The sequence below is a fragment of the Hydractinia symbiolongicarpus genome, chromosome 12 (assembly GCF_029227915.1).
Source record: "Hydractinia symbiolongicarpus strain clone_291-10 chromosome 12, HSymV2.1, whole genome shotgun sequence".
In the NCBI taxonomy this organism is placed as follows: Eukaryota; Metazoa; Cnidaria; class Hydrozoa; order Anthoathecata; family Hydractiniidae; genus Hydractinia; species Hydractinia symbiolongicarpus.
Window position 1 is genome coordinate 24,875,586 of NC_079886.1, and position 23,925 is coordinate 24,899,510.

Genomic DNA, 23,925 nt, shown 5'->3' on the forward strand with positions numbered 1-23,925 from the left:
CTTTGGACGATAGGTGAAAGGTGATAAAATACCTTCATAGTTCTAAATTTTAATAGTTCTTCTAGTTCGCGGGTCCAAAATTATATTTCGCGGGAAATAATTCCGTGAATGACGTAGATATATTATCAAATATTCTGAATCGGAAATCCGCGAAAAAAATATAGGTAACCTTATAGTAGGTAGACAAAGAAGTTCAGTTGTGCTTTTATTAACAATTATTATTTTTATCCTTGTTCTTATTTTTTATATTTTTTAGCGTTTTTCACCCCAGGCAAGATGACTGCAAAATCAGACCGTAACCAATACACGTATAGTTTACAGATTGGTTATTTCCAAAGCAGTTCGCTATTCCCATTCGGTACAGGTACCGTCAACCATCAAATATGGGTTTGCGTAAGTCCCCTATCTGTGATTTGAAACAAACGCTGAAATTTACGAACCATCCCTTAATTAAAAATTTACAGCAACGATGAACATTTGTTCATAACAGAAGGTCAACACTTTTTCCAAACATTCTTGTCTCTGAGTGTTTATTTAAAAAATTAAAGATATGTAAAATACTAATTGTTATGTATATGTTCAAAAAAACTGATAAAAAAATTATCTCTACAGTAAAAAGTTGTGTATAAAATTAATTTTTTCGTAGAAGTAGAAAAATAATTCACATACTATCAAGCGTTGCTAAAATTTCCTTTAGATTTTGAACTCGTAAAAACTTTTTTTCACCTTTCGCCATATTGCATACAGTTTTTCTATTCAAAAATAAAATGCTTTCGACTCTCCGAAAAGGATGAAAGAAAAACTATTTAGCAATACAAAAGCTCGAAATTGAAGATTCTTTTCCTTAGCCGTTAAAACCGTTGTGCATGTATACTTTTTATCAGTAAAATCTTCTCCAAGGTAAAATGTAATTATCTTTCTTCAAATCCCTTATCCCTGGATTTTTTAATTTGTTGTTCGTAACAACTCGCTACTACTTGTATACACAGTCAACAAAAACTGCTTTTAGGGTCGACAATATTGACCCTAAAGTACTACAAAATATTAGGGTCGTAGCTACTTCTATGTTCACTGGAATACTTAAAGACTTCTCACATCTCTATAAACAATACGGTTTTAAACATCATTTTCAAACGATTCTTTACCACTAAACGGCGAAACATAGTTATCTTTCTTTGGTCTCAGTATAATATTCTTTTTAAACATTTGCGTGTTATAGTTGGTGTTATATGAATCTGAACCATCGAGTCCTTTTGCACCATCCCACAAAGCATCGGGGATGTTTTGTCGTGTGGTAAATGGAGTATCACCCATGGCGTTCATTGCTTCGCTAATATACGAATCGTCATTCTTGGTTCGCGATCGTGTATTGCCAGTGATCTCATCGCCAAAGCCTCTCTCTCCTTCACCTTCTTCACGCTGCTCGAATCCAGCAGCATCGCTTTGAGCGAATCCTTCAGACACACCACGTTCTAAACCGTCAGAACCTTGCAAGGAATTGCCAGAGTTTAACAGATTAGATGTTTCCAGTTCTTGAGAATTATAATTAGCACCAGCAGGCATACTTGAAGCAGCTCGACCTGGTTCTGCACTTGGTATGGCATACGGATCAGGACCTGGAGAAATATCTGCGTCAGAGTAATCTGTCATCTCTTCAGGAGCTCCTTTTTGTGCACCTTTCAGTATATCCAGAGCACCAAGTTTGCTCAAGGAGTTTGCTTTATCCGCTATAGATTTACTCAAACCTTCTTCAGTGTTAGCCAGTTTTTCCATCACTTCTTTATCAAGTCCTTCTTCTTCTTGTGGTGCTTCCATTTTTGCTGTACCGCTAGATTCAGCTATTCTATGTGCTTCATTCATATCAGCTTCATCTTTTAGTTTGTCAACAGGACCAACTCCTTGCTCTGGAACTGCCTCGGGAGGTGCTTCTGATGCTTGCTCCTGTCCTTGTACCTCAGGTGCAATTGCAGGAGGACCTTGACCAGGCATTGGTTCAGCTTGTTTTCCAGTTTCATCTTCCATTCCTAGCTGTGTTTGTAGATACTTGACTTCATTCCCACTGATTGGTTGATCCGTCGCTACTCCACCTCCTGTGGCGTAACAGAATTAAGTGAAATTTAGCTCTTATCTTGTAAAAAGTAACATTTTAAATTTTAACTGGCTACCTTAAAATTAATTTTCGTGAGAAATTTTGTTGAAAGTAAAATTTCATTTACAACTAATTTTCGCGAAGTTGCCAAGTCTTAATATTTGGCAAGAATTGATTTTCGCCAATTCTGTTGATAGCGAGTTATTATTCAACGAGCCCCGATTAAATCGACCCCAGCAGGATTTCACACTAAAAGCAATACATCGTTTCCTTCTGATAAAAAGAGAAAACATGGATATGACCGTCCTGCTTAGAATTTTAATACCTTATAAAACATCGTAATCCCAATCCGAGGTAGTAGTCTTGGTCTAGGAGGAAAAAGGTTCTATGTTTCGTTAAATGGCAATTTGTCATAGAAATCCTAAAAAGCCTCACCTGCAGCATTCAGTTTATCTGTGAGAGAATCCAATAAACCACCAACATCATGTTGTCCACTTAAAGGCTTGGCACCTTTGGCAGAATCACTCACCACTTGTTCTGCACTTCCACCACCACCACCGCCACCACTACCAAGTTTCATTAAAGGACCATCACTTGCACCGGCAGTATCTCCACCTTTTAGTTCCGGAAGTTTAGGACGATCAGGACCTGCAGCAATTTCTGCATATGGATCCGGTGGAGCTGCTTTCGGTTTTGTTGCTGTGGCGTTATCGCTTGTCTTTTTGTTAGCATCAATGGTTTTGTTTTTGAAGTTAGGATTAAGTATTGATTTATCTTTTTCAAAACTATTCACAATAGCTTTGTCTTTTTCCAGAAGATTCGTTATGGGTTTGTCAACAGTGGTGATAATTTTTCTTTGAGCAGCATTTTTACTAGCTACAACCTTCTCAACTTTGGCTATAGCCTTAGCTAATGTGGCCTTCAAGCCTTTATTTTCAGAGGTGGTGGATAGCGTTGCTTTTACTGTGCCAGTTTTATGTTTGTCACTAACTGGAAAGATTGATGCATGTGTTTCACTGATTGGTTCTTTCGTGTCAGTTGCATTTTTATGAGATTTCTTGGCAGTAATAGCGCTAACATCATCTATTAATTTCGATAAACTCCATAATGGCGAATTTTTAAGTGTCTTTAGATTTGGAGTTTTCGATACCGTGCGTTTCGCACCAGACAAATCTTTCATGATATGCGATAAAGCATCTGGATATGAGTGTGATTTTTTATCGAGTTGACTTAATTTTAAACTTAACTCGGATTTTTTTTTATTGTCTATACTTGTAAGGTGAGTTTGCTCAGATTTCTTAGCTTTCACTTCAGTATGAAGCGTTCCTACCGCATTTTCGTGAATGCTTGGTGTTTCACTCTTCTTCTCAGTGCAGTCATCCTCCTCCGCAGATCTTTTTTTGATCCCACTCAGTACTTCATTGATGTCTGTGGTGATAATGTGAATCTCTTTACCTTTCGGCTTTGATAGGCTGTTGCGATTGTATAACGCTCCTTTCGCACATCCTGTAAAATCGGAAAGTTGGTAAAAGTTTCTTTAGACATATGAATTTCATGAAGATTAATATAGTTTCCTTTTTTCAAAAACACCAAATCCCTCTAAAGCTTTACAGAAAAACAAACTCAGGTCTGTGTGAAACATTCTAAACCACAAAAGAATTTCTTTATTTTCCCTGATAGAGCCTGTTATGCAAACCTATAAAATTTCTTACATTTCATCAATTGTTAAAATTCAATACACATGAAATCTTTGATTAATAGAACCAAATACTTATTGGGCACCTTTATTTGGTAAAATAACAACATGCTAAAACAAGTCCATTTAAACGCTCGACATATGTTAACACTTTGAGAGTTAGATTTAAAAGTATTAATGTTAACCGTAATCTTAGAAACATCATTTCTGGTTAGATGACATGTCATGAAATTTTAAAATGTGGGTCTCCATGGTGTAAATCATACAAGTTACGTTTGTAGTCAAAGCTACTTCAAAGTAGTTACAAAACATGATTTTTACCTTTTTTCGTACCACTTGATAAATCTTTCTGAGTTGTAGGTAATGAATCTAAAAAAACAAATATCTCAGCTACAAAAATCAAAAATTCTTTCGTGTATGCAGTGTAACAAGCTTTCACATCAAACATATCTTGTAGCCTCAATACTTATCAACATTTCGTATGGCTTGGACAAATAAGTCAAATCGTGCTTAGGGCCGACGACACGGTTTTTAAAGTAGGGATTGAGGACACAAATTAGTGCCTTCCATGGTTGGGTGTTTAAGAAAAAGACAAAAATGACCTCAAATTGCTTCATTTGAAAATACAAAAAATATCACAGCCATCTTTTAGTATTTGTAAATAACTATTGATTTCTTTAAATTTTAAAAAAAAATTTGGAAAGGGGAGCCCCTTCCCCTCCCCCTCCCCCTCCCCCACCGAGTAGAACGTTTTTTTTAATGTACTGATTTACTACGTTTAATGTTATCACAGATTAGAGAAATGTAGTATAATAAACTTTTTATCAATTTTCCTTGGGATGTAATTTTATTTCCTATAGTTCATTCAGAATCATGTCAACCGATTTTAGCGTGTATATCGCGATTTTACCCAAATATTGCGGAACTCGAGAAAGTTAATACGTTTAAGGCTATTCTTGCAGAGTTTAGAAACAATATTTTATTTATTTAAAGAAAAAGCCAACATACCTGATAAATTAACTGTCAGAAGAAGTAGAAGATATATAAAATTGAAGCGATAGAGCTCCATATCATGCGCAAATAAATTTAATGCATGTCAGTTTCTGTATTTCTTTATTTATTGTGTTCTAATCTAAAGTTGAAGAAAAAATAATAAAAATAATACCTGCAAAACGGCTAATTTGTGTTAAGCATGCACGAAGTATCAAAATGTTTACGAAAGGCGAAAATCTGCTGCCTGGAATATATTTTTCCGAGGGTGAGTAAGGGTAAAAAGATAGGAAGTGTGGTTATCACCCAAATATAAGCCCACCAAAATAGCCTTCTGTTTAAAAATTTAGAGTGTAGTTTGTAGCGGATACAGCTTAAATCTTTTGTCGAATGTACATTCGAATTTTAACACTACAAACGTCTGTTTGAAGGTGATTTACGTTTAAGAAGTTATGCATCAATCTTTTCAAACAAAAAGAAATTGCGTGGTCAAGATGGGATAAGCTACAGACTGGATAAAGGCTGGAGAGGGTAGCTAAAAACGATCATATATTCCAATTTTCTTCCCATGCTGTACTCAACAAGGTCTACTAAACATTATTGTTTGTAATTTAAAGTTTTATAATCAACACATTTCAGGACATCATAAATTTTACACCTCAATAGCAAAGCATCCATCTTGAGCGTTTTTAAAATGTGTTTACTCAATACGGGTTACACATGGTCATTACAGACTCCATTTAAATCCCAATAACGTATCTCTCGTTCAAATGTTCACTCTCAAATTTTTGCTCACCTAAATTTCATGCGACGTAATAAATTCCCAATCCTGTTTTCACGTTATAAATCAACTAAATTTTATAATAAACAAAAATCTGATCGCAAAAGAACTTTCTTCTTTTTATTATTATACTTCGAACACAACAAATTTTTTGAACCGCGTTCTAACGTCATTTCGAATGTTTATAAAAATAATTTCACTTTGAGCTGTTATTTTATTTGTTCGTTCAAGCGTGAAATTTTGTTTCGTGTTCTTTTCAACATCTTTTTGATAAATATGCGCACTGTTTGCGACTGGGGTGGTGCTTTCAAGGGGTTTGTCTTCGAGTTCTATTTCTATTTTGTTGAAAAGAAAGTTTTATTTTTGATTCATGTGCATATTTTTATTTCAAAAGCAGCACACGTTGCTTTTGAAGATTTTGGTTTTCTGATAAAAATTCCTGACAAATGTATTATTTTTAAACGTACCAAAATTAGGTTCTCGAACGTAAAATTCGAATTGGTTTGATAAAATCCACAAGGTACCTCAATTACCCTAAAGAAGGCGTGTTATTTTTCTGTAGAGACAAAGAAAACAAGTAAAAGCACATAAATTAGCGCCAAAATATGTACATCATTAACAACTGTATTAAATCCTTTACGTAGAAACCATGTAGGCGGGTTCTTACATGGGTGCTAATTAACTGAATAGAAAGTATACAGAAAGTAAGGTACTTAGTGAGGCTTGTGTATTCAAGGTTGTAACAAATATTTGTTGACACCTGAATGTACCAGAATGTTTTTTCTTCATAAGAATGTCTCTACCAGAGACCGCGGCCACCGATTCAAGCATGCAATACCACATATTTTTGCAAAAACTTTTAATGTTTGGTCAAATAACTGATATTGACATTTTCTCTTACCGCAATTCCCCTATTTAGCTTTAGAGGCTTTTTAAGTTTTGGTAGTGGTTTTAGATGGAGATTAGAAAATAATTTCCCAATGTAAACATTGTGTGCTTAACAAGCAACCTCGTTGATAATGGAGTTTCGTTTTGTCCCTGTAAGGGAGGGCATATGGTGAGCATGCGTAGTAGGATAAGGGCGGGATATAAAAAAAACTAAAGAATGGTCTTTTAGACAGACGTACCTCAGCACGGTAAATTTTTGTAATTTTTTAAGTCATGACTTTCGCACAAGGTCCATCATATACTTTTATTATTGTCGATCAACACACATTCTCAATGCGATCAATGAATTGATCAGGTAATCGGCTTAATCTGTAAGTATAATTAGGCTAAAAATATGCAAAAGTTTTGAATATTATATGCATACGATGACGCGAAATATATAAGCACTTTTTTCTGTAAGCATTATTTTAGGAAGAGAATTTAAAAACTTGATACCTAGCATGCCAATTTTCAGACTTAAGTGACTTTTGATAGAAAGAAAATATCTAAAATGTTGTCCAATCTTTGTTTATTTCCAGGCTCAATTTTTTAAAATAGTAAGATAATTGAGGCCGTAGTCAAATTAACATCATGTTTATAAAATTTAGCATATTTAGCAAATTTAATGTATTCAGCCAGATCAAAAATCTTACACGATACTATTTTTAATGACTTTAGAGTGGAGCGTTTTAAAATTTATGGACATTGACAGATCATTGCGGGGATTGTTCCATAAAGCATTTACAATGCTTGCTCATCTGCAAGCTGCCGAGTTTTTGAAAAGGGGATTGTACTTGACTAAAAACAAACAAACATTTGCAAAAAAAATTATGTCCAGGATTGTAATATCAGAAGTTCGGTGTCATAAATGAATCGCTTTTTTATGTAACGTCAAACGTATCCTCGTTGTCATCACCTTTCAGATGCTCTCTGCTGCCAAATAAGTTAGCTTGCACTCTGTAACGAACTCGGGTTTGCACCTTGTAGCCAATCAAATTGACCTAAAAATCTGGAGGTATTTAAGGACCAATTAATGCACATGCTTTTGCTGATTATCGGACCACTATTAATTTGTTGTTGTTGTTGTTGTTGTTGTTGTTGTAGTTGTTAGGGTGGGTGAAGGGAAGAAGAGTGATGGTAAAATGTCTCAAAAAAAGGTTGATTGCAAGGCTCATTGTTTTATTGTTTTGCTAGTTTTTCATTAAATATGGAAAAAGAAATAATAGTCAACTAGAAAAATTACTTTTAGTTTCTTAAGCCGTATATTTATAACTTTATTATTCTTCACTTAGAAATCGTACCCAATCCATAATATCTCAGTGTCATGTTCTAATTTAAGAAATATTTAATATTCGTAATCCGAAATAAAATGGTGTAGAAATAAATTTTTAAACAATTTTATATACATCCTTATCAACCAATTGTGAATATATCTTTTCATCACACATTCAATAAATAACTGTCGTAATGGCAATTGACAAATTTTGAAAATTATTTGAATTCAGAAAAAAACATGGGGAATTATATCAGGTGTTAAAGAATTATTTCTATTTAAAATAATTTACTTTGTTGTTCGAAGACCTTTGGTGAGGCTTACATTAACAGCTTGCGATAATACGTAAGCATGTCGTTGTGTCTGAAGCTTGTTGTGTTCTTGTGTTTATCATTTGCTGTTGTAGCATCATTTATCAGTTTATCTACCAATTTCTGGATTGAGCATGATTCGTCAGCACATCATCAAGGTCTCTGGTTTTTCTGTAATGATGAAGATATCGGGTGTCAAGAATTTGACGAGGATCCACAAATTAAGTCGACAGGAATGCCAGGTATAGTGGTGTTGCAAGGTGTTGAAGTATTTAATTATAATCTCTCATGTTATATTATGCTGTATTGAAAAAATAGTTGTGTATATTTATCACTAGTGCTTATGTTTATCAGTTGGGAATGACTGGACCAATAAAGAGGTTGTTACTGATAATTTTTTTGTCCAAAGTATTTGATCTTGACTTTAATAATTAAAGTCCAAATAAAGGACATGGGAGCATAAAAAACAGGAATTGAAGTCTAAATTTTGATATGATATTGTCGTAATAATTTTAATCCAGCGCAATGTCAACCAACTATTCAACCAACTAACCAAACAGACATAAAGAATTTAAGTGTTTACTAGTATCTGCTTATTTTTTCACATTTACAAATGACTGGCCAATTAGGGACGATTTGTAAATCGGGTGGTGTACACTAAACACCATACTGCAAATATTACAAAAGTCCACTATACTATAGTACGTCCAATAAGTATGAGTACTAAAGGATTTATTTTAACGCCATGTTATTTGTTGTACACTTCATCTCTCGAGTAATATCGTTTTTGTTCGTAAAAATATCTCATTTGCTTCTTAGATTGGCATAATGGCGTGCTTATGCTTTTAATTATTGGAGCTGCAATTCAAGTTGTGTCGCTTTTCCTGTTTTTCATTAGCTGTATCTCAAACAGATTTCTTTGTTGCAACATTTTTCTGGTCGTTTTACTGGGAATAGCTTGTAAGTAAAAAGAAAAGATGTTTGTTTTGTTTTTCACTTTTTTCCACTCTTCATTGTATCCTTTTTTTTTACATTTATTTCTTCCTTCTTTAACTACATACCGTGTCATCAGTCAGCTCAATTTAGTGACAAAATATTTAGTGACAAAAAATGATTTTTAGGGATATGCATCACGGCTGCAATGGCAATTTATACACAGAAGTTTCACTCAGTAATGGATAATGGTTACAGTTGGGGTTATAGTTTCATCTTAGGCTGGGTGTCATTTACCTTCAACCTGCTGTCAGTTATACTTGCTTTTGTTTATATGATGACACAACAAAATATACGCCATTAAAAATTATGCTAAACACTAGAACGAATGTAAATAAAACATGATGTATATATTTCACCATTGCATATATAACATATAAAAATATATATGACCAAAATAATTGCCTATTGTTTTAATTATTATTTTAATTGATGAAGCTGATTACTTGTATTTAAACCCTGCAAAGATGTTCATTATTTTTATTTTTCATGCAGTCCGGCTACCTTTAGTTTCATGCATTTTATGCATTTTTGGTGGTAGTTTTAATAGGTAGTTAAGTTCTTTTTATTACAAGTATATGTTTGGTTTCTTTTTACATGGAATCTATCGGGATATTTGGACATCAAAAGCCACATTTGGACGATCAATAGTGTGAAAAGTAACCGCCAAATTCATTGTGACAGGATGTCTTCTGTTTATTTTATCCCAACTATTCAACTAAAGAAACACGGTTAAAAATACCACATATCTAAACACCTTTCACTGGATATATACCCACGACAGACAAAGTATTATTTCAGAGAAGACTTACGCAAGTGCCTTTAAACGCATGTACTTATTTTTGATCAAATTTAAATTCGCCCGTTTTAGATTCGTGCATCCAAATTAGATATATTCGGTCGGACTTAGATTCGTGTACCACATGGGAAAAATAGGTATTGAAAAAGAGAGGGGGGGTTCTATCCTCCTAGGTTATTCCTTCGATCATAACTTTTTTTGACAACAGACTTGTGGTCATAGAATGACGTATTCCACTAGGCGTGAAGTGGCTCTGAAATGCCTAATTTCGAATCTATCTTAACTTAACGTTTATACTGTTTTGAATTTCTTTCTGGAATTCGTCTGTAAGCTATTGGAGCTGACAATGCTTAAATATCAGCAAATGCTTTCAATACGCAATCAGTTGTGTTTGTGTCAGCGAATATTACGATGTCTCAACGGTTTAACAGTTCGTATGCTGATTATACGAAAACAGTAACAAAACGTTGTAACGAAGCTCGAGTGGAATTCTTTCAACAAGATAAGTTTGCGGAAGAATTACAAATATCGACGTTCGATGCGCTACAAAAACATAGAATGCGCACAAGTTTTTAGGCTTATATTTAAAATATAATCTTTACTATCAATACCACTCCTTTAAAGAAATCATGACTGAAAAATCAAACTTGACCAAAGTTGGTATAGATTTAATGGTTACAGACATTCCTGAAGGAATTAACCAGCTGAAAATTGAAAGTGAATGCAAAAAAGAAGTGCAAATGTTTGAAAACCGAAATCGTGCACAAATTTATGTAAAACAAGCGAAGAAGATTGCGGTAATGATGTTTATGCCAACGTTAGTAATGTCGACATTTTTATTGATGAACCAGACATTGACGCGCCAGACGCTAACAGCTGGCTAATACACCGTATTACAATCTCGCCGAGCCTGCCGGAATTAAATTTCGTTTAGCTTATATTGAATCGATGCCACGAAGTCACGAAAATTTTGAGCTAACGGTGCCTCAAGTTAAGTCCTGTCCTGCTTATTGTTGTTGGTTTGTCATGGCTAGTAATTTAAGTTGTGAGCCAGTTTTACTTAGCAAGCTTTCGTTAAATGATTTAAAGTTATCGAGTCATCTGGCACTCACAAAATATCTCTCCATACGAAAAAAACAAGTTGTTGGAAGTGATGAAGAGCTTGCAACCAGGTACAAAGAACAAACTACTACCGCATTAATAATTTTAAGAGGTTAAATTTTTGGAAAACAATATCCTGGCGAAGGTTAAATAACATATAGAGGATAACTTTAACATTTATTTAGGTTGTGTAATTGAGCTAGCTAGCTATAAATGTAAGTAGTCATCCTGACTACTTACATATTAAAAAAGTTTGCTAGACAGCAAAGCACTCCTCTTTTGCAACTCTAAGTCAGTTAACGTGCATGCATAGACAGTCATTCACTAGCATAACAGTATTTTTTAATTTATTTTTTTTACTAGGGCATTTGCAGCTTATAAGGAATGTTGTGATGTTGGACTGTGAACATACAGAAAGAAGTTTATTATTAGAATATCAAAAAAAGCTTAGCTATCAGCATAAAAATATCCCAAATCCCTTGCAAGTACAGGCAGATTGGGTAGGAGAAAAAAATGGAATGCTGATGTGGCCTTATCTAAGAATTACAGATATGTCTGCATATTTTTCCACAGTCATCGACAAAGGCGATATAATTCATGCCCCCAATTTAAAACACACGAAACTTTAACCAGTGGGAATTGTAAAAGTGTGTATTATAATCTTTTTTTAACAGAATATTGATAACACACGAGATAATTTTTGCGATAGCTCATTTCACTGATCATTGCTACTTGATTGCTTGTTTGAATTTTCCGGTCGATATGCATGAAAATAACACAACTACAAGAATAAAAACAACAGAAAAGTAGGTTAAAGAACACTCGAGATTTAAATTTTTCGAGAAGTTCTTGATGAAGTATTTATCCCGTTTTTCCTAATTTTTTTAACGCTATGCAGTTAATATTAAATATTTATTCAGTTAATATTTATATTGTGTTTATATGCTTAAAATAAAATGCTTAAACTATATGTTGCAAGAAAAGACTTTAGAAAGCTCTTAACACGATAAAACACGAAACACACTACCGTATTGCTTCGAATAAACGCCCAGGGCGTTTATTAAATTTTTTGACATTTCTGGGGAGTGTCTGGGGGGCGTTCAAAAGAGGAGGGCGTTTATTACATTTTTTACACTTCGTCTCTTTTGCAGTTTTTTTTGGATGCCTATAATATAAACTTTACAATATATCTAAATTTCCAACCTTAAACCTAAGATTTAAGAAAAAGTTGTTTATAGAAAATTTCCTTATTTTACCGAATGTACCAAATATCAGAGATTGTGTTTAGTTGTGCTTATGAAATTTACATATTACAATAGCACCATTAAAATTGCCTTTTAATTAAAATAAGAGCAAAACCAAAACAGTTATTGATTTTCTCATATACTTTTACTAACGCCTCGAATAAACGCCCCCTTATGAGGGAGGGGCGTCTATTCGAGGGAGGCGTCGTTTAGAGGGGGAAGTTTATTAAAAAATGACTGAAAAAGGGGGCGTCTATTCGAGAGGGGCGTTTAATAGAAGGGGGCGTGTATTCGAAGCATTACGGTGTTGTTCAATTTCTCGCAAACTGCGGGGTTACCAGGTTGGTAACATTTATTTTAAATTTCAGCATGTTTAAAATCGCTTATATATATTAATGGCTTATTAACAGTTTAGTCAGTCTTTGCAGGAAAATATAGACCGAGGTTATGGTGTGATGACAGAGGTCTATATTTTCCTGTGTAGACAGGCTAAAAAGGTTAATAAGTCATTTATTACCCCACTGATTATTTCATAACCATTAATGAAAAAAAAACGGGGTTAGAGTTCAGGGGTCTTTACCAAAAACAAGGCTTATAGGTGGAAACCATGTAACTTTCTTTATATTTCGAACGCCCACAGACATTCGATCCACAACTCGTTAAAAAATAAACAATACAATAGAACTTTTAAAAATAGAATATTTCAAAACAGTTTTAAAGTTCAGTTCTTTGTCGTTTAGCTGGTGGAGTGTTCGTATTAAAATTAAATGTACAATTGTAAAATTTCCTCCGGAAAAAAATGAAGAGAGGGTTGAATACAACGTGGAACTGGAAGTATTAACAGCTGTCGATTGGTTATGTACGTCAAGTTGGTTATTATTTGAGCTCAAAATGTTTGACTTTTTGTGACGGTGAGTGGTATTAGCTGATTTGTAATTTCTTAACGAATTAATATTTTTGTGACCACTGTGTTGCGCTACATAAACTTCGGGGACATTTGCATCCAAAAGTTTTTGTAGCTTTTAATTGTTGTGCTGCTATGAATTCATTTATTTCATTTAAATTGTCAAATAAACTATCGTCTACCAGACGAAAACAAGGAGTAATTAAAATTTTTCTACCACTTTAAATTAACTTTCTTGTTTTGTTTTTGTTTTGATGTCGGTTAATACGGCGTCATATAGACTGATAACGTGAAAAAAAACAAAACAAATTTTTCGAGAACGTTCGAATAAACGTAAACATTCAAAAATACTCAACAGTGGGGTATTAAATATGATTATGTACTTTTTGTAAGAGCTTTTAAGACGCATTGGCAAGTCCTGTCAATACAAGAATAAGTTCAGTATTATTGCCATAGCGAATCAAAGACACAACTTTTAAAACCATATTGCTGTTAATTCACACGCATATTCACATTTATTCGCTTCCAACATTCGTGCCATTACCATGCCTAAGTTTATTTTTAGAAAGGGAAGGAGTTTTTAAGCCGGCGGTGGTGGTTGTTAATGGCAGAAAAAAAAGAGAAATAAAACACGTTTATTCATCTCACAAATGGATCTAAATGTTTTATAATATACGATTTCTTGTGATTCATTTTCGAATCAATACCCTTTTTATACGTCATACTTCTAGTATTAATTCTATCACCCTCTGCGATGGAGATATTTGAATGCATTTGACTGTGGAATACATTTCGTGAAATCTACAAATGGACAAATCGGTTTGATAAGACAGATTTTGATTGCTGTTTAACAAAGAAACTGACTGAAAAATGACCAATCAAAAGTGTTTTATTGTTTAAGTTAACACTTTTTTACTGATAATAATTACGTGAAGAAAAAAAATAAAGATCACAAAAATTTATTAAAATGTTTAATAATTCCTTAAAAGCAGCAGCAGGTTTAACTTTACTAGCATGTACTATATTAGCTCTAACAAGTATCTCGACACATAAGTGGACCGTTCTAACGAGTGGCAGCATTGGATTGTGGAAAAGCTGTGATGAACAAGGATGCGTCGACATTTCTAAAGATCAGCATCACAAAGGGAAAGTTCCAGGTACATACAAGTACATTTTTTTTTTCATAAATTTTTTGTTGTTTAAATGTGATTTTTTTTTTGCGTTGGGTATTCTTATTTTTGTTCAGATTTCTATACTGACAAAGATTTTAACAGCTTAATTTATTTTGTTGCAAAAAATATTTTAGATCATCAAATCATCGTTCCCCTCACCCCATTTGTTGATCTCTGTTTTGTTTTTCTAAAGCCCTTTGCGTTTCTTGCAACACTTCCATTCTTAAAGCATCCAGCAAAACTACTCTTAGTTGTAGCAAAGTTAATAACAGCGTATGGGAGTGTCTACAATCTGAAGAAAAAAATTCAATGATACACTGCAGTGATATGTCATTTAACTAAAAAACACAATCATAAAGCCTTTTCTTTAAAATAACCATATGTGTGTGTTCCATATCTAAGCCTTACAATCCCCCCCTTGTTAATTTGATACTTCAAAGTAGATTAGTAAAAAAAGATTGTTCCTTTTTTGACGTGCTCTAAGTGTACCAAGTTTGATTCAATTTGAACAAGGCTATGAAAAGTTATTGAGGGTTATAATATGTTCGGAAAACCCCGGACCGAGTAGGATTAAGGAAAAGAGGGTATCTAGCATGTCAATACACGAAAAGTATGAACGTTGCATCTAAAGTGTTGTGTGATGTATACAGTTTTGTGGAATTTGTGTATTTGCTTAAATTGAGTTGTAATGACGCATATTATGGTCTTCTGATTACCAAAAGAAAATCTACACCGGAGAAAACAGTTCATCGACTTTGCCTTAATGCAAAATGTAAAACTTTCAACTCCTATTCTTGAGGAATATGGAACTTAATTGTGAAAACACCATACTTTATTTATATACAATTTGGTTTAAATTGTAAGGAAACCAACTTCTGATCCATCTATTTACTATTTAGAATGGCTGTATGTTGTACGTGCATTTGGATGTTTGTCTATCATCACTTACTTTATAACCTTCACCTATCACATACTATCTTGGGTAATTTTAACAAGCAGCCGACATAGCTACATTACAACTGTTTTTATTATAACATCAGGTAATATCGTTATTGTTTTATTAAGTAGAATTCACCAGGGCGATTTTCCTCTTTCTTAAGGCTAGCCTACCCACATAGAATGCAGTAGCAGCAGATGTCTTTGGGTTGTTTTTCTATCAAATGATAGAAAAACAACCCAAAATGATAAAATTAGTTAAAATCTCGATCCTACTGCCACCTGTCTTAACACTTAACATTAGTCCTAGCACCAAAAATATATCCTTTATAAAATTATTCCCTGTAATTATTCTTTCATGTTAAATTTTGTCAGAAAAATTTACACAATTTGGATTTAGACAGATTGTTATATATAAAACTTTTTATCAGTCTGTAGAAATTTTCTAGGGGATCAAACGTCGTACATATTTTAGGCCATTTTTAAAATAGATTATATCTCAATTATATATATTACTAAACATAGTCTTAGTAGTTGATAGTTTCAATAAACATTCTTTTTAGTTTCAAAAGAATTAAAAAAAAAAAACAAAAAAAAACTGGGCATGTCCAAGTCTCCACTTTTATTACAAGTCCTTCTTATTGATAGGCGGATTGATGTTTCTATCAATGGCATTATACACGAGAAATTTTGATGAACATGATTTTAAATGGGGCTGGAGTTATTATCTTGGATGGGTGAGCTTTTTGCTAACGCTAGCTTCGTTTTCAATATCATTGGTGTATAGTCGATCAGCAGCAAAAGAAGAAGAAAGAATCAGGAAGAGAAGTGAAATTCTTATTTTCGAAGATTATTAAATAAAGAGAGACTCGGTTAAAAGGTCGAACACGTGTTTGCAGATAGTTGTTATCGAAAAGCAGATAATGTTGTTGAAAAAAAAATTCGAAATCTATAGTATTAAATACATTTGTAAATAAGACAGTACATTTTGTTCCCAAAGATTTTTGCCTGTCTTCTATTATGTGTGGTGGGATCGCTTCGTGTTACTTATTTACGATCTTTAATTAACTAACTCTCATACAACACGTGTATCGATACGTATATACTAAAGGCAAGCGAGGTAAGTCTCGCTTTTCCATACAACACTTCTCTCATATCAAAAATACAAAAGTCCCTGAGAACAAGGGTGACTTACAGTAGTTTTTGTCGACAATTTATTTACTGTGTAGGCCTTTACTTGGGAGAATCAATTTTTAATTATCTGACTTTTAAAATAATAATTTTTTGGATTTTCCGAACATTGTTTTTATTATAGCGTTATTTTCATCACAACGTTTTGGAATGCATCGCTTGCAGTATCCTTTGAATTCTTCCAATAACTCCAGCTAGAAATTATTTGTCTGCATCAAATTTTCTGAATTAGGTCACAGTCTTTTAATGTATGTTACTTATTATTATCTGACAGTATGAATGTACTGTCAATCAAATTTTTATTCTAAAACATCTTGACATTTCTTGACATGGATGTAGCAGACAGTTTATTCAAAACTAAATGAGCAACCAATAAAAATTAAGATGTGTTGAAAGTTTGAACTTGCCATGTATTTTTCAGAATGCATCAAGTGAAATTACGTTAAATATTAAATTACTTTTTTAGAAAGGCACAAGTAAGTTAGCTAGCTAATTCTCATTTCTTTATTAACGCAGCAATAGATGAATACAATCCAACACCTCCGGCTGAACTTCCAAACAGCACAACCAAGTAACACAAAATCTTTTTGCAATATGTTTTTTTGTGTGTTTGTATTTTGATATAAATGCAAGCTGGCAATATCAATGCTATTATGCTACCACGAACACTCCCAATTAAACTAACCACTATTCCAAAATGTGGAGTTAGAATCGCTGCAAATAGACACATGGTCATGAGGACACTCCGTGATAAGATTGTCCATGCATAGATGTTGTTGTCAAAAATCGGGAAATGCGGTAACAAAATTTGATCAATCATTTCAAAAACAACAAAATTTTGTAATGGAATGGTAAAGTAGGAGAAACACATAATGGCAATTCGAAGCAATAAAGGCATTGGAAACCAGCCATCCATATTACTTGTTATCTCTGGTTGCGTGGTGTCCGTGTATGTCAAATAACAACACAAGGCAAAGGCGATTTTTGTGAAGATATTCATAAGAAATCACAGTTGTTGTTCTCTTATAAACACCAGGTTTTGATACACTTCCTTCGAGGTTTGGCAAGTTTAAATGTACGGCGTACAAGTTAATAATAATTCCGATGGCAATTCCAATTCCAGTGATATCAACCTTCCATGGGATTTGACTAAAGTTCCACTTGGAACACGAAACACAACAAAGTATAAGTATGGAAAACAAGGCTGACAAATAAAGCGCTAACCCAATGAAGCTCATCCAGGCTAATATTATTATCTTTTTGATCAGCAACAAAGGAATTGTAAATAGTCCAAATTGTTGACAGTATGTGCTTATCGTAAGTCGTAATGCCAAATATAGCTAAAATTTCACTGGTACAATATTACTGGCAAGGCTTAAGTATGTCAGTAAAGCCATGATATGTGTTCCAATGTTGTTCCAACAAGCTTTAGACATTCAATAAAGGTGGCATAGACGCGCTTGCAAAAGCCAGGATTGCTCAGAGATAATTCATACTGACAATCTGAGATACTTGCAGTAAAATCTGTCACAAAGCCAATCACAACGATCAACATGAGAGCCCAAACACCAACAAGCCGCACACAGTAAAGCACGCTTAACATTGTTGTACCCATAATCATCGATTGAAGATTGATTCTCATTAATCTGCTGTTTGAACGGCGGTCACTAGAAGGGATATTCAGCAAAGAATACACTCTATTTTCTATATGTTCGTTCAATGGCGCACAGATACCGCATGATACTTGTGCCCAGCTTTCCACAAGGCAGGACATACTTCGGGAGTCAGGTGTAGTAGATTGATCTGAAGTGTCGGTTAGATTCACAGAACGATGTATTTTTTCATTTTTCTGCCACCACTGAAGTTGACGCCTCTTGCATAGTTAATTGAAATAAATAAATAAAACAATCTTTTTAATGTTTTGAGTCCACTTTGTAGCTATTGCTTGGCTATCGCTATTCTTTTTGTTTTGTGAAGCAAATTTTCGCGTGGGGAAAATATAGATTCTGTAATGATCAAATATTTGTACTTTTTCTAAGCCTGAATTTTTTAATTGTCTGCCAGTAAAACAAAATGAAATAATATATTTCATCAATCCTTACTGTTCAAACCAACGTTCTTTAAAATATCAAGTTTTTAAAGCATGAAAAATACAAGAAATGATAAAAAAACAGACAAAATTATTGCTTGAAAATTTACATGGCTCTTAAACAAATAAAAAACGAATTAGAAACATGTATAAATCACCAACAAATGATACCTAATATAGTCAGTTTTAGTCGATTAACAACAACATAGTTATAGCATAGTCACAAGAAGAAGAATGATCTGGATTATTGTTCTTTCTTCTGTAAAGGCACTAATTTTATAAAAATGGCTACGAAAAGGAGGATTCAAAATTATTAAAAGTTCTTGATGAAGTTTTGGAAGCAATTTAAAGTCTTAATTTATAACACGTGACGCTTTCGAAGTATAACTAAAAATAATTGTCAATAAAATTCCTTTCAAAGAAAAAACTTAAACTCTAAACTTAAGAAAAGACTTAAACTGTAGTTGGCTAGTTAGCTAATTCTACTTAGAAGTTTTAGCTCAAGTTTTCGTGATTTCATATTTGCTGCAGAGTAATACGTTGTTTTTCTGTGGAAAAAGTTTGTTTTGTTTTGATAGTCAGCTAGCTGTCAAAGCTAGTCTTCTATTTAGCAGAACAACCAATCAAAATATCTTTGTTTGACCAGCATCAATTTAGTCTCGCGAAATTTTAAGACAAAATAGTTCTCAATCAAGTTGTTGACAGTATAGCTAGCTATACAACTAGCTAGCTATTAGTAAATCTTTTCTCTTTCTTTTTGCAGTTGAGGGTGCAAATAATGTTTCGTAGTTAATTTCAAAAAATTTTTTCTCCTTTTCGAAAGATGTTGAAGGGAAGTCAATTTTTTATTGATGTATTTTGAAAATAATTTGTTTAATCCAAAGAATATGTTCTTTTTCGTTGTCATGTAATAACATTAAAAAAACAGCTTTTTTTATAGCTACAAAATTAAAAAACACATTATAGATGAGGAACTTCTCCCAATCTCATAGGTCAATAGTCATGTGGGAGTAACCAAAAGACCTTGTGAACGATATGTATATAGTGCTATTGACCTTGTAAAATTGTTGGGTGATCAATAAAAGTCATTCAATATCCTGTGAAACAAAGTTAATTTGCTCTTTTACAAAAATGAATGACCAAATATAACTCTGCTTGTTATCAATTCCAAAAAAAAACATTACTTTTTGGAAGATATGGTGTGTTTGCGAATTTATACAACAAGATCATCGTAAGCAACACTTATGTAGCATTTCAAATACAAAAAATAATCAGTCGGTTTAATGTCATTAGTAGTTCTAGGGAGCCGTTTGATACTGTTTTTTTTTTAAAAAATCACGGTCAAACTCTCATAAAAAATATCATACAGAATTTTGTTTGTGACGTGACAGCTGTTCACACACCTCATCACGACAAAATCCGCTGATCATCAGAAAAAGTCCGCTGATCATCAACGCATGCGCAGCAAGGCCCACGTGACAAAAAAGCATGCGCAAAACATGTTCAAACAAGCCACGGCGAACACCGGCACCACTTCAAAAAATCTGTATGTAATAAAAGATGAAGTTCAAGAATGCAACAAACTATATAGCACCGTGTCGGCACCAGTGGCAGCAACTTGCGACGCTCTTACCGATCGATTACAGAGTGTCGGGATACCGTTGCATTCTACTACAACAAGCCAAAGGAACAAATTTCGGAAAGGACAACGCTTTATGACGAGATCAAAGAGGAAGCACGGGAAGACTAAACGGAGGACTATCAGGGGGACGATATCCAAAAGTTAGAAGATGGAAATAGGATCACAACATGGCGGTTCAACCAGCATTTGAACCAACCTCTAACAGACGCAATTATGCAAAAAATTACGTCACACATAGAAATGCGCGTTAAGGTTGTGTAGCTTCAGCTGTGATATTTACAAGGGTGGAGGTGGCGTGTCTGATTACCGAAAAACTAAGAGCTCCAGGTCACTATCAAGCATCGCGGAAATTGAAGCTTTCGTAGAAGAATGCGAAATGAGGCGTCTCGATCTAGAGGATGGCAAGTTTTGGAGTTAGGCATATTTACCACCTGTTAGGACCACCGAGACCCCAGGAGCATATCAGGGGAAAATCGTTTTCGATCACGTACACCTCTTCCGGGATACAGCCTGGGAATGTGAGAAACCCCCAAAAATTAACAGGTATTTTAAGAAAGATTTCAGACCCTACCCCCACTACGTTGTATTCGACTTTGAAGCCCTCCTATCACAGGCAGGCAATTAGAGGCAAACCTTTGATTTAACGTATCTTTCGAGACATGTTCCCATAATGGTTGGTATTGTCGATAGTTTGAATAGCCACCCAACATTCATTGAGCACGAAAATTCCAAGGTCTTGGTTAAACAGTTTGTGGAGGGGCTGGAAAAGAGGCAGGCCCTCACTAGGTCGAGAGAATGTACCCAAAACCTGAGGATTTTGATATGCTCCCCAAAAAAGAATAAGGAAGTGTGGAATGAGTGGGTAAACCAGGTAGCTATAATTGGATTCAATAGCGGCATATATGATATCAACCTGATCAAACGGTATTTTGTCGAAGAAATTGCGCAAGGCGATAAGATCAAGGTGGTGAAGAATGACAACGAATACATGTTCCTCACAACATCAAGGTTTAAATTTCTCGACATTAAGAATTTTCTTGCTCCTGGTATAAGCTACGGCAGTTGGTGCAAATCTCTGGAATGTAAGCTTGAGAAGCTCGTGTTTCCATATGAGTGGTTAACAAGCTACGAAAAGTTGAACCATGTTAGGCCTGTGGTGCACGAGTAAAGGGTACAAAGGGTACAGGGTATTCAAGGTATTATGACTTTTACAAGCGAGGCTGCGTCACCATGATAGACTGGTTGCGTAAGTACAACCTATCCGGTCTGGAACCTTTCATTGCAGCCGTGAATAGGACGAGGTTGCATTAACACGACAATGAGATCGACATTTTAAAGGATGCAGTAAGTATTCCAGGCGTGTCAATGTAGGTACCAAGAAAAAGACGTGATGGGTATCAGGTCTCACGTGTACCCACAAGTGTAAAACCCCACAAGTGTAAAACCCCACAAGTGTAAAACTATTCTAGGATACGACTCAAACATGTTCTACCTGAGTACCTTGATGCAAGGCTTTCCTTGTGGGAAGCTTTTAGGGATGCTAAAAACTGAAAAAATCCTACTGTATACACCTTTGTTGAAATGGCACCTTGACCATGCGCTAAAGGTTACTGCTTTTCACCAGTTCCTCACTCGAGGTAAGCCCTTTGCATTGTTTCCCAAGAAGATTGCGGATGCACAATGAGAAGCTAATGAAGACCCCGCGTATTGCGGGGGATACGGCCAAGTTGAAGGGGAACTTGTTCTACGGCAAGATGATTGAAAACCTAGCAAGACATGCAAATACTACGTTCACGAGGGATGAAAAGGAAGTTTATGCAGCCCCCCGAAGCTCATACCTCGAAGATCTCGAAGGAATTGGAGATGCGTTTGAGCTCAGAAGGGGCAAACACAAGTGTGGTATTGCGGTATATCAACTAGCCAAACTTCGTATGTTGGAATTTTACTATGACTCCCTGGAAAAGTACGCGGATCGCCGAAACTTTGAGTATATTTATATGGACACTGACAGTGCCTATTTTACCATCTCTGGGAAAAAGTTTGGAAATGTCGTTTGCCCCGAACGGTTGCTGAGTACGACGAAGACGTTGAAAAATGGATCGTCACCAACAAGTACTTGAGTCGAACATGAGGGCTATTCAAGTTAGAATTTATAGGGTTTCGGATGATTGCCCTGACGCTCAAGTGCTTTTTTGTGAAAGGTGAAGATGGTCCGAAATTTTCGTGTAAAGGCATGTCAAAGAAGCAAAATGCCGTGACTTGGTCTACAATCCTGGCCAAAATTGGTTGAGAAAAGGCCAAACACATGTGGATTTATTATCTTTATTATCATTATTTTTGTTTCTGTCGTCCCATGTGAAGAGATTCTCTGTTTAGTTGACATAAACTAGCCAGCAAAATTGTGGTATGTGTATACTAAAACAGTGCAGGTTTTCACTTGTAGAATAGTAGCTAGTTTCCAGTCCCCCTCTCCCCCCATTTCAATGTTGAAGTCATTGTCACAGTTTGAAAAATGCAGTTGGCCACTCAACCCACAGCCAGCCATTGGCTTCAACATTGAAATGGGGGGAGAGGGGGGCTTGCATCTTTGTTTATCTTATAAGCTTATGTTGCAATGGAAATTTTATCAACAATTTTGGCCAGGATTGTAGGTACCTGAGCACGTTAAAGGGTGGTCTAGACACTACCAAAAATTTAAGTTTTCGAGTGCACAACCAGGAGATGATTACGTACGAACAAAAAAAGCTCGGGCTCTCGGCATTTTATGACAAGGGAGTTGTACATCACGACGGGATACATACCTCTCCGCTTACGGTTTAAGCTAATAAACATGGAAGTGTGTTTGTATATCTCTGTAATACTACCTTATGCCCTGATCGCGTTTTGTTTTTTCGTTATAAAAGGTTATTAATAAAGATGTCAGAGCTTGCACAAGTATTCGACTCCGCACAAGCCTGTGAACATATCGAAAAACCCATCGATAAGCGCCAGGTTCTCAAGGAAGCTCTGCGTAAAGGCAAAGGGCATCTTTTACCGAAAAAATGCACAGAAGGCTTTGTTGATAAGGCTCCTGATGAGGCCATCAAGAGGGTACATACCGAGTACGTACCACGCGAGCTTTAAGAAAAAGCAGAAAAAACGGCCAAGGCGTTATGTACCCACGTAGTTAACCTATACGCAAATCTAATTGGGAACTTTGTAGACATTGATAGTGTTGACGATCTCCGAAAAGATATCGAAGAAGAACCGATAATTAGAGGCACCATGGCAGATCTCGGGATTCTTGTGTACTGTACAATTGTCAGGTGTTTAGCACCTATCTTGGTGGTGGGACACACGGCCCGGCATATGAGCAAAAAGAGGATGAAGCGGAGACTAAAGAGAAAGATCCTTGAGGATTAGGTAAAATTTCTTTTAAGTCTGGCTTATAGGAAATGAGTGAGAAAGAGCAGAGACAAGAAGAGAAGGTCATAACAAGACCAAAAAAGCATCCGGGAAGGGTTGCGCAGGGTCACAAGTTGGCGGCACTGATGAAGAAAAGGAAGGAAGAAATGAAACACCAAGAGGGTACCGTAGAATCTACGGTGAAAACCCCTTCTGGGGCAAGTTCAGTAGTATTAGGGAGTGAATTTAAGTACGCTTTTCGCTCCTTTTACACCTTTACCCGCAAAAACCCCGCTTCCACCACTTCCACCACCACCTCATCCCAAAATCGGTAAATCCGACGTCATCCGAAAATAAAATTTGAAAAATACCGATTCCGATAATACGCATGCGCAAAAACATA

General features: G+C 35.1%; 3 protein-coding genes across 3 annotated transcripts; 2 read left to right on the plus strand and 1 right to left on the minus strand.

Moving 5' to 3' along the window:
• Nucleotides 1–314: 314 nt before the first annotated feature.
• LOC130622741 (uncharacterized) lies at nt 315–5,714 on the minus strand. The gene is made up of 5 exons (XM_057438237.1): nt 5,572–5,714; nt 4,794–4,917; nt 4,107–4,154; nt 2,525–3,595; nt 315–2,090 (listed from the first exon to the last, which is right to left on the minus strand). The coding sequence occupies exons 2-5, from the start codon at nt 4,852–4,854 to the stop codon at nt 1,117–1,119; spliced, it is 2,154 nt and encodes a 717-aa protein (XP_057294220.1). The 5' UTR covers nt 4,855–4,917; nt 5,572–5,714; the 3' UTR covers nt 315–1,116.
• A 2,218-nt stretch (nt 5,715–7,932) lies between these two features.
• Nucleotides 7,933–9,461, plus strand: LOC130622293 (peripheral myelin protein 22-like). Its single transcript, XM_057437742.1, has 3 exons — nt 7,933–8,309; nt 8,887–9,027; nt 9,189–9,461. The coding sequence occupies exons 1-3, from the start codon at nt 8,108–8,110 to the stop codon at nt 9,362–9,364; spliced, it is 519 nt and encodes a 172-aa protein (XP_057293725.1). The 5' UTR covers nt 7,933–8,107; the 3' UTR covers nt 9,365–9,461.
• Nucleotides 9,462–13,898: 4,437 nt separating this feature from the next.
• Nucleotides 13,899–16,087, plus strand: LOC130622292 (protein NKG7-like). The gene is made up of 3 exons (XM_057437741.1): nt 13,899–14,265; nt 15,180–15,320; nt 15,865–16,087. The coding sequence occupies exons 1-3, from the start codon at nt 14,076–14,078 to the stop codon at nt 16,071–16,073; spliced, it is 540 nt and encodes a 179-aa protein (XP_057293724.1). The 5' UTR covers nt 13,899–14,075; the 3' UTR covers nt 16,074–16,087.
• Nucleotides 16,088–23,925: the final 7,838 nt, after the last annotated feature.